Below are 11,359 nucleotides of genomic sequence, written 5' to 3' on the forward strand. Positions count from 1 at the left end.
ATGTAAAACTAAAATTTAAGAGTGGGTGAGAGAGGGATGGTAGAAAGAGACAAGGGTTTAGGTGTTTGTGAGAAATGTATTTCACCTTCTGGTTTTTATTTATGATAATTATGATGAGTTTTTTTGCCTTACATGAAATACAAGTTTAGGTATCTCTAAATCTATTGGGATTCCTATTTAAGTTTACACGTATTAGTTACAACACTCCCCCTTGCGTGTGTACAATTTAATAAGTAGTCGCATCATGTTTTCATGATTAGGAGATGGCGGTTGTTGTTGTCTGTTCTCGCCTTCTCGGCAAACACAATAGTTGCATTCACGAGTCTCTTGATAGAGGTGCATATAAAAAGATAATCCCACAAAAACTAGCTATAATAAACCCAGTGAGACAAATTCGTAGTCAAAGGAGAAAAATGTGAGATAATGCGGTATGTTGATGCTTGACATCTTCAAGATGTACACAAATGTGTGACCAACCCAGAATAGATGCCTCATTAAGTTAGCAAAAATTCAATGGGAAAAATGCTCCTAATCTAAGTGAAAAAGAGTACAAGGCCATGTAAATATACTTCATGATACTTCCACTGAGACCAATAATACTCTCCCTAAGAAATGAAAGGGTTTGTGTGGTTTGAGGATTTAATTTTTTGCAAAACTAATTAACCATGCATATATATAATAAGCAAGACTATAAATAGCATGCACATAGTAACGGTGGAAGTGACAAAACTAGTAGTAAACGAAGGAAAAATTTGTTTATTTGAAGATCATTTGAGCAAAATATATAGAGCAAATAACAATACGACGGAAGCTTGTTAATTTATATGCACTCAAAAACCAATCTTTAACCATGAAATTCAATGCTTAGTGGGTGGTGAACCAAAACTCAATTCAATTTTACAAGAAAGAGGTGAGAATTCATTTACCTTTGTAGATATCTCTTTCTTGAGCAAATGATACTCTCCTAAGAGATGACCTTCATTCCTAGCTTCTTTGCTCCTTAGATTTGTGTTAGAATAAGAATCTCCATGAGCCACCGAGGTAGGTGGCCTCTAAGTCTCTTCGCCAAGCTGGGTTTGGGAAAAAATGTGATAACCATGCAAAGAGAGGACTGATAGTAATCTCTCCATGGTGGCCAAGTATTTTAGAGAGAAGGATAATGGTGGCTCTCCATCCTTCTCTGTGCTCTCCAAAACCCCTAGGATGGAGCCATAAAATGGCTTATATAGGTGAGTCACATGTGTGGAACCCCAACCATTTCGCTCCCCAAACCGGCCATGTAGTGTAGGTGGGCCTTTTGGGCTTTCACACTTAAGTTGTCATGCATAACTTGAGTTAGGAGCTCAATAATAGGTCAAGGCCCAATAAACCTAGGAACTTGAAACTCACTTTTAAGGCACAATACGGCGTCTAACATGCGTATGATTGATTAACTAATTTAATTAATCGCATCTTCTTCACAAGTTTTCCAAAACTTAAGCTTATCGGTGTACGAGCCGTTAGGTTCTAATTAGTGAGGCAGTTAGTGATTATAACTCTTACTAATGGATTGTGAATTGAAACTACTTTTCAATTCTCCCTTTAATGAAGATGAACAGGTGCTAATCCTCAGGGCTTCCACACGCCATGGTTGACATCTAGTAGTATGTCATGGCTACCTAAGCTAAGCAAAAGAGGTGGAGAACTTATTCAGTTGGAAGTATAATGCAATACAGTTCTTCTCTAAATCAATATTCTTGATCACATTGTTTAGTTGATATTTTATTCATGTCTACTATCTAATGTGATTCTCCTTCTCTATATAATTTTCGTGAATGTGATTTGGAAAGTACTTCCCAAATCATATTCATGTGCTCTAGGTAAAGACTCTTAAATCATATCATAGAGTATTCTCCTTCAATGGTATAAGGTTAGGGATCTCCAATTTTACACTCACGTGCCTCTGGAATCATGAGTTTGTCAAGAAGGAAATAAAATCTATTTTGAAACTTTGTAAATTTAACACCCCCTCACATGGGACCACGCATTAAGGGAGCCACAAGTGCAAGAAATCTTCATTGATATGCTAAAATTAACGACAATCTTTTCAAAAGCTTAACAAATCACAATCTACCAAAACTAATGCCTCTTTCCGTATGCCCAACTAGAACTAGCGTCAATCTTTTGGAAAGCCCAACTAGAAACGCCTCTTTTCGAAAGCCCAACTGGAAGTCTAGAACTAACGCTAATCTTTTCGAAAACCTAATTGGTACTAATGTCTTTTATCGAAAGCCCGATTAATAAAGCTCTTGATATGTTGGAACTAACGCCTTTTTTTTCAAAAGTTGAATTGAAACTAGCGGTATATTTTTGAAAACCCAATAGAAACTAACGCCTCTTTCCAGAAGCTCCAGTCACCTAAGCTTTTTTTTCCTTACAATTTTTTTTCTTTCTTTTTGTTTTTTTTCTTCCTCAAACTCAAAAACAAACCAAACACACAAGAACAAATAGAGGTGGTGTGGTGACAGGTGGGAGTAATAGCAACAGAAGTTGTAGAAGATCCTGCAATAGTATATTCGGTTTGCAATAAAACTCAAAAAACTACATGATAGGAAACGGATCCTACCATGATATTTTTTTTTCCCCTAATCTCTTCTCCATGGCTACGAAACCACAACTTTTTTCTTCATGACAATGAAAACTATTCTTCTTCGTCAAAAATATTAGAAAATATTCACCCTCATGTTCATGGCATGTGGGTGCACGAAGAAAATTAGTTTTGTGCACCCACAGGGAAGCGCTGACAACAAAGTTCAACAAAGAATTGAACTCTGTTTTGATACCAAGTTGAAAATAAAAGGTTTAAGTAAAATTCAAAATTTTCTAATAATCTCACGAACTTTGGAATCCAACCTCTATATTTTATTCTTCTCCGTAAGGAGTTATTTATAAGAATACAATGGAGCAAAAACAGAAAATAAATAAAATCAAATCTTTGTTCACAAGACAAGGAACTAGACCAAATTAAATCAAACCAAATCACTAATTAGATTAAATCTATAAAATACTTATCTTTTATGTTTTCCAACTGAAACATGTATCGAGATATACCCTAACAATCGGGACATCAATGATCACAAACCAAACAAGAAAATATTTTTTGAGCAAACGACTTGGTGGAGGGCGGTGTAGGTGAGGTTGCACAGACGACAATCTCAGATTCATCTGTTCCACTCTCCCTGGCTTTCTCACATTCATGTAAGAATTTGTTAAATGCTTCTTCACAATATTTGACAGCCTCTGAAACAGTCATGTTCTCCACCAGTTTGTGAGGATATATATCTTTTCTATGGTCTCCATTTAATGCCGCGGCCAATTGTACTAATTCTTCTTGAAAATCACTTATTTTTGCCCCGTCTTTAGATACAGCCTCTCGTAGTTTCATAGGATCAGGCAAAGTAGCTGCAATTGATAAGCAAATTTTAAAAAAAAAAATGTGGCAGGAGTCAATGTATTATGATATATAATGTTTTAGAGACCACATTTTTGTCTGTGAACACATACTTTATGATGTGAACATGTCCCTTAATAATTCGTAATAAATGTCGATTGTATATGAATCACTTGTCAAATGTGGTATTAACGAGAAATATCCCACGTGCCATGTATGTACATGCATGCGAGGCATATATATTTTGGAAAGGTAGATAAGAACTAGAAAGAGAGAGCAGTGCGAGAAAAACTTAAAGTATGACGGTCGTTATCAAAGCTTAAAGTTATCAAAACTCACCTGGACAATCAGTTCTTGGACTTGTTCTATTGAGGACAACGTCAAAAGTTCCCGCCCATGCATCACGCTTTGTCAGAAACTCTTTCAGATTGAAAATCTTCTTAACAGTTGCTGAGATTGAGGAGTGCTCGAACTGTGACGAGGGATATGGCCCTGAAGGCGCATGCAACACTACAATAATAAACAATCAATACATGTTATATAGCATGTTTTGTTGAGGAAAAACTTAGAGTACACAAGTGTTGGAGAGACAACACAAGTAAACAAATTACTTGTATTACACTCACAAAAGATTACAACACACAAACTATCAAGGACACACTTGAGAAGCTATGACAATCACTCACTTTCTAGAGACACACTCTAGACCACTCACACTCCTACAAGACTACTCTTGCTTCTCACTCTCACTTGACTCTCTCTTCTTCTTCTTGCTTGGTTGGTTACATAGCACCACACCCTAGAACTCTCTAGTGCATTTATCAAGTACTCCATCGACTTACACATTGCCCACTGACTTGGGCATGTCATTTTACTAGTTTTCTAGCTCTTTCAACAAGGTTACTTTAGCTTAGATATTTTTATATTTAATATTCATTCACCGACCACCTCCCATGCATATTCGAACTAGAAAAATCTAGTTCCATTTCACTAAAGACAGAGTGCAAGTTTTCCAGAAGCTCTGCCTTCTAGACTTGCTGCTAGAGTCTTCTAGAATCCAAACACCAACTGGTTGATCTTCAACACTCCCCCTCAACATCAGCTCATTCTTTCCTCCATGCCGAGTTGACGACGAAGCTTTTTCTTGAACACCCATTTGCATGAGATGGGTTTCATATCTCTTCGCTTTGGCACTAGATTCCAAGCCTGATTTAGCTCTACTGCAATGACCTCTTCTCCCAACTTTGAACCACTTAGGTTCAGCTGTTTCTTCTTCTATGGCTATGTTGACGTATTTAGGATTTTGCTTCCGGATTCTTGTTGACCTCCTTAGTTGTAATTGTGGACTTGATACTTCCACTTCACTAGGTCTATCTTCTTCTGGTTGTTGATATACGCCAGCTTGCCAAGAGTTTTGGGGCACTGCTTGCTCAACACCATCACCATCAAGTGAATCCTCAGACTCATCTGGTTTCGATTGGATTCGAACAGTTTGCTCCCTCATCTTATATTGCAGCTTATCTTCAATCTCTCTCGAATCAAGCAATGCCTCTTTTTCTGAGGACCGCCAAGAAGATGCTTCATCAAACACCACATCTCGTGATGTGTAACACCTTCTAGTCGTAGGATCACAACATTTCCACCCTTTTCTTTGGATGTCGTATCCCACAAAGATACATCGAACTGCCTTCTTGTCAAACTTGCTACGTAAATGACTTGGAACAAATACATAGCACACACAGCCAAATACTCGAAAGTAACTAACTATAGGTTTCATATCCCATAGTTTCTCAAAGGGTGAGACAAATTCTAACCTTGGTTAAGGAAGCCTGTTGATCACATGAGCTGCAATTTTCATAGCTTCCGCTCAAAACCTTCCTAGTACATTCTTGGCATGGAGCATACTTTGACATATTTCTGCAAGATGCCGGTTCTTTCTTTCCACTACACCATTCAGTTGTGGCGTGTTGGCACATGTGAACTGGTGACGTATTCTACAATCTCTTAGATACTTGGAAAACTCATTCGAGGTATATTCTCCTCCATTATCCGTGCATATGCAACAGATATTCTTTCCCATTTCTCTTTCAACTGTCTCCTTAAACTCTTTAAATTTTGAAAATGTTTCAGATTTTTCTTTCATAAAGAAAACCCACACATACCTAGAGAAGTCATCAATGAACGTCACCATGTATCGCATCCCACTTATCGATGGTTGCTTGATGGTCCCGAACACATCAGAATGAACCAACTTCAACGACTCTTTCGCTTTAAACTTCGACTCTTCATATGGTAGTTGATGTGCTTTACCATATTGGCATCCTGCACAAACTGTGTCTGTTCTCATGTCAAGCTGAGGTAGCCCCTTAAGCATTGACTTCATCATCATGACATTTAGCTTGTGATAGCTAACGTGACCTAATCTCATGTGCCATAAATTTGCTGTCTCATTCTTCCTTGTCTTGTCTACGTATGCGGTTTCTGCTGACATTGCATAGACTGACTGCAATCGTCGTCCCTCCATTTCTGGTGTACTTAAGATCTTGAGGTGTCGATACACCTTCACATCTCGTGGACCAAACAAGACATAATTTCCTAATGACGTTATTTGCGGCACTGAAAGCAAATTTTTCTTCATACCTAGAACATGGTAGACATCTTGAAGCGGCACATGATTAGTGTTGTATCTGGGCTCAATTACTGTCTTACCGATGTGAGCAATCGATAGCCTCGAGTCGTTGGCCGTCACCACCAAGCGGCCTCTTTTGTATCAGTCAGACTTTGTAACTTTTTCTCATCACCTGTCATATGGTTTGAGCAGCCTGAATCCACAATCCAATCATTCTAGTAGTCAATCAACTCCGGACTTGCTGCTATGAGAGCTGACTTTTACTTCTCCGTAGCAACAGATGCTTCAGCGTCTCATTCTTCCTCCAGGGCTAGAAACGCAACGACGTCCCAATCATCTTCACTTTTTTCTCTGAGTTGGCGACGTTACTTTCTGCAGGCCTTTTGAACCAGCAATCCTTCGCCATGTGGCCCTTCTTTCCACAATTGTAGCACTTGCCCTCAAACCTTTTATTATTCTGGGACTGACCATGGTTGCCGTGATACTTCGGAGCTCCCCCTGGTTGAGAACTCCCTCCTCCTTGATGACCTTTTGCCTTATCACCATTTCTTTTAGATCCACTACTAGCACGCCGCTTAAAGCTGCCTTTACTTTCGGTGTAGGGTGCTTCCTCCTCACCTCTTGATAAGACTCCTCCCATTTGGTTTGCCAAAGCTTCTTGATCGGCAAGCAAATTCTCAAACTCAACAATTGATGGTTGGGTCGGCCATCCTTGTACAAAGGCAACGAAGCCTCGATATTCGGGTCTCAATCCATGGATATTATTCTTTTTATCCTGGATTCTACAATGGCAGCACTAGGATCTAACTCAGAAATTTCTCGGCAAATAGACTTTACCTTAAGGAAATATTCGGCAATCGTCATGTCTCGTTGGGCCATTGTTAACAACTCATTCTCGAGAAGCTGGAGTCTTGTATCGTTCCTCTTTGAAAAGAGTGTGGCAAAGGTGTCCCATGCTTCTTTTAGAGTACACAACTCTTAACACAAGTGTTGGAGAGACAACACAAGTAAAAAAATTACTTGTATTACAACACACAAACTATCAAGGACACACTTGAGAAGTTATGACAATCACTCACTTTCTAAAGACACACTCTAGACCACTCACACTCCTACAAGACTACTCTTGCTTCTCACTCTCACTTGACTCTCTCTTCTTCTGCTTGCTTGGTTGGTTACATAGCACCACACCCATATTTATAGCGCATGTTTGCCGACTTTAAACATGCTAGAACTCTCTAGTGCATTTATCAAGTACTCCACCGACTTACACATTGCCCATTGACTTGGGCATGTCATTTTACTAGTTTTCTAGCTCTTTCTACAAGGTTACTTTAGCTTAGATATTTTTATATTTAATATTCATTCACCAACCACCTCCCATGCATATTCGAACTAGAAAAATCTAGTTCCATTTCACCAGGACAGAGTGCAAGTTTTCCAGAAGCTATGCCTTCTAGACTTGCTGCTAGAGTCTTCTAGAATCCAAACACCAGCTGGGCTGGTGTTGATCTTCAACATGTCTCACTTTTGGTGAATAACTATGGGATGTTAATCAGATCCTTGATAGAGGGGATCCGTGTAAGTTGGTCGTACTTTTAACGTTGTAATGAATATGATGCAACTGTATATAACATATATAACTAGTATTATTGTTTGAGTTATTACCTGTTCCGCGTTCAATCCACGGAGAAATTAAAATGGCTGGAACCCGAACACCAAGACGATCAAATTTAAAGTTGTATGGCTCGGGACCAACGATATCATCCGGACTAGGAACATCTGTAACAGGTGTTGGAACGTGATCGTAGAAACCACCATGCTCGTCATATATTATAACGAACAGCATTTCAGGCCATTGGGGACTTGCTCTTAGTGCTTCATACACTTCTTTTATAAACTTCTGGCCTTCAGCGACGTCGTGAGATGGATGATCATCGTTCCCAGGTATTGATAGCAAATCAAAGAACCTTTGCTCCACCACCACATAGTTTGGTAACTTTCCCTCCTCGCAGTGCTTCTTGAATGTTAGATCAAACTGATGGAAATTTTTAATATACTTCAACTTTCTAAGGTTTCTGCAATGTTAAGCAACATTCAAAACGCGTGAGTGGCGTGTACTCCTTTACGAGCTAGAAAAACTGAAGATTTGAGAAGCAAAACACTATGCATTTCTTTTCTAACAAAAAGATAAAAATTAAATTATCAAGGTTGTTACTGCATTCTAAAAAAATGGTCGTGCACTCATTGCTCATACTAAAGTTCAAGGTGATCGCTTTTAAAGAGGGCTTTTTACAGTACACGTGTACTAATGCACCAACTTTTGAAATAAAACATATGCAAGTCAAAAAAATTTCAGTATATTGGGAATACGGCTTGATACACTGTTCTCGTGCAAGTCTATGCAAAACCAATCTTTAGAGTCATAAAGCATTGTCCACCAGTACACGTGCACGGTAGAAATTTCCTTTTGGAGTGACAGATAAATTGATGTACATGAAGAGGAGATAGCCCAACTTATGTCATAGGACAAAATAAATTTTGTTGGAGAAATCACAACAAGAAATCCTGTTTTCTTCTTAGGGTATCTCGGAATAAAAAAAACTGAAGTGCGAATATTCTAACATGCAGTTCGTTGGAACATAAAACAAAAATAATAATTCTTGTAATTAACAACTAGGTAAGAAAACTAAGTTCTGTACCTGAAATAAAAAAGGAAAGAAGAAATTTGTACCTATACAAAAGGGTAGCAGGAGGGTATTGATAGTAAATTCCAAAAGAAAAGCCTTCTTCGTCCAACGACTCAAATATAGTCTTTTGAGGCATCCCTTCAATCAGCTTCTGCGTATCGTTGCTCGTCAGCCCATGCGACGTCGCAGAGTGCACGTACTGCCGGTTCGGCTGCGTCGAAGCCGGAATGGACGCAAACCACCGGTCGCACACTGCAAACTCCTTCACTAGCTCCCTGTAAACTGCGACGTTTTCTGGCTTAAAACCACTCATCACCGTCTCAGCTAAACCGGTTTGTGTCTTCTCAGCGTTTTGGGCGAAACCGTTCATTTTCGGAGGTAGGGTTTTGGAAGCGGAGGCCTCCGTCCACGGCTCGCCGAAGACTTGCTCGTAGATGGCTTGGATGGAGTGGCCGGGGTCAGGGTCGACGTAGGCGGAGTTGTCGCGGAAGAAGACTTGGGTCGAGTTGGCGTCAGAGGTGGAAATGGGGTTCGATTCGGAGCCAGTGACCCCGTTGATCTCGGGGTTTAGGGACTTCATCCACCCCAGCATGTGGTCGAAGGAGCGGTTCTCTTGGACCAAAGCGACCACCGTTTTGATGGGGCTGCTGGGTGGAGGAGTTGCAGCGCTGCCGCTGCTCGACTCGGAAACCATTTTTGTTTGGTGGTGTGTTTCGGTGGTTGGGAATTCTAGTATTGTGGGAGATATTTTATTGGGGTTACGCTTTGTATGTGACAATATATATGGTTATATAAGAGAGAGAGTTAAAGAGACATGATGTTGGACACGTTTTTGGTTGGACTACCCAGAGAGGAAACTTGGAAAGTGTGAGAAAAAATATATGGTTTTATTTGGATAAGAAAGGCTTGCGGGGTACGTAAACTTGTGTTTCACAAAAATTCATATGAGCGTGAGAGTAATAAGAAGTTGAAATTGATGGTCCTTACATTAGGAATGCAAGTCGATAGGTTGAAGTGATTACTTGCATTAATCAGATTAATTCTAAAGTACGTGATTAGCATGTTAAACACGTACAGAAATGCAATATAGTGTAGGATATTCTTTTCTACATTTTGTGTGGTCAAATGTGTATTGTATGATAATATAAGTTATGAAATTTAGGTGTACAAGTTATGCTAACGAACAGAGAATATGCTATGCGTGTAATATTACTAAATTGGCACAAGGAGTTGTATTGGCGAAAGTAGCAAACCTTAAAGGTCAACAAGAAACCAATTTTATTGAGATTGTCATGAATTAAAAGAATAATGTACACTAAGAGATCAAAGAATATGTTTATACAGAGTTGGTCATTCACAAAAAGATTAAACTTAAACTTTGAGAAAATGTGAATTGAGACCCAAACAGAAAGAAAAAAACTTAAACGGGCCTTTACGAGCCTCTAATATATCTTTTATATCATGACTAATGCCCAGTTGGTCTGATACATGTGACCCGCTATTAACAAAAGAATTGCAGAAGTTAAATGATGGAGTGTAATATCGGTCAACCATAGACCTCAAGTCATACGAATAGAGAATGTTTGAGGGAAGACATAAGAGATTAGATGGTTGAATCGTTGATTATAGAATAGGCCCATAAAATGTGTCAAAAAGCGTATATCTCCCAAAGTGCGTAAAAAATGTATCGAAATGACACTTTTTAACACATTTTGACACTATTTTGTAAGGCCACTTATATTCCAACAATCAGGCCGTCTATCTTTTAAATTTTATTTCAAAGATCATGTCTATTAAAAATCACTTAAATCCAAAACTACATAACCATTAAATTAAATGAGTCATTTTAGTATTTCTTTGTGAAACTGTGTTCGTCTCTGTTTTTTTACTACACATTAATGTTTTAATGTTTCAAAATTTGTCTATTATTTTGCTAAGATGATGTATGAATGACGATCCTTGCAAATAAATGTCTTATTGTCTTAGTATTTCTTAGTGAAACCATATTTGTCTATCTATGAATAATAGAGCTATGACGCAAGAAAAAACAATGATATGGCATTTTGAAAAAAAAAAAAAAAAAAGAAAAAAGAAAAAAACATATTTGCCATAGATGATAACCGTTGAACATCTTGTTGCTACCTTTGGATTAGTCCATTAGGCCCTTTACTCCTCCCATGAAACAACATAGTTGAACAGAACAAGATAGGGCTGGATATTTTTGAAGGGCCTTTTTCTTTTTTTGGTGCGTATAGTACAATAAACCACTATAAATGTAACGAATCGAACAACTTTCAGTAAACAGGACATGTTTCAAATCACATCTAATTCTCTAGTCAAGATCTAATACATTTGAACGTCAACATATTAGTTACGATCATATTAAAGCATGTCAGCTAATTTATAAAATGAACAGCATAGAACTCACTAATTATATATATATATTTGGAGTAATGTTAGGAAAATTAAATTTGGAGACAAAATTTACAAACTAAATAATATGTCACCAATATAAATAAGCACATCTATCAACGCTTAAGTAATAATTTAATCAGCAACTTTCTTTTCATTTCTTTTACAATTTATACTGAGAAATCATGGTTGAAATTA

General features: G+C 38.2%; 1 protein-coding gene across 1 annotated transcript; it reads right to left on the bottom strand.

The window, feature by feature from the left end:
* Positions 1–2,879: 2,879 nt before the first annotated feature.
* On the bottom strand, positions 2,880–10,001 carry LOC126628042 (non-specific phospholipase C3-like). Its single transcript, XM_050297623.1, has 4 exons — positions 8,794–10,001; positions 7,728–8,137; positions 3,770–3,940; positions 2,880–3,441 (listed from the first exon to the last, which is right to left on the bottom strand). Exons 1-4 carry the CDS (start codon positions 9,441–9,443, stop codon positions 3,107–3,109), a joined length of 1,566 nt encoding a protein of 521 aa, XP_050153580.1. The 5' UTR covers positions 9,444–10,001; the 3' UTR covers positions 2,880–3,106.
* Between the last annotated feature and the right edge of the window lie 1,358 nt (positions 10,002–11,359).

Source organism: Malus sylvestris, chromosome 7 (genome assembly GCF_916048215.2).
Source record: "Malus sylvestris chromosome 7, drMalSylv7.2, whole genome shotgun sequence".
Lineage (NCBI taxonomy): Eukaryota > Viridiplantae > Streptophyta > Magnoliopsida > Rosales > Rosaceae > Malus > Malus sylvestris.

Bases quoted from the DNA above. Each gene is read 5' to 3' on its own strand.
- LOC126628042 (XM_050297623.1), bottom strand. From the start codon at position 9,443: ATGGTTTCCGAGTCGAGCAGCGGCAGCGCTGCAACTCCTCCACCCAGC. The intron at 3,941-7,727 runs GTAATAACTCAA...TTATTATTGTAG, and splicing joins GTGGATTGAACGCGGAACAG to TGTTGCATGCGCCTTCAGGG. The intron at 3,442-3,769 runs GTGAGTTTTGAT...TATCAATTGCAG, and splicing joins TCCAAGAACTGATTGTCCAG to CTACTTTGCCTGATCCTATG.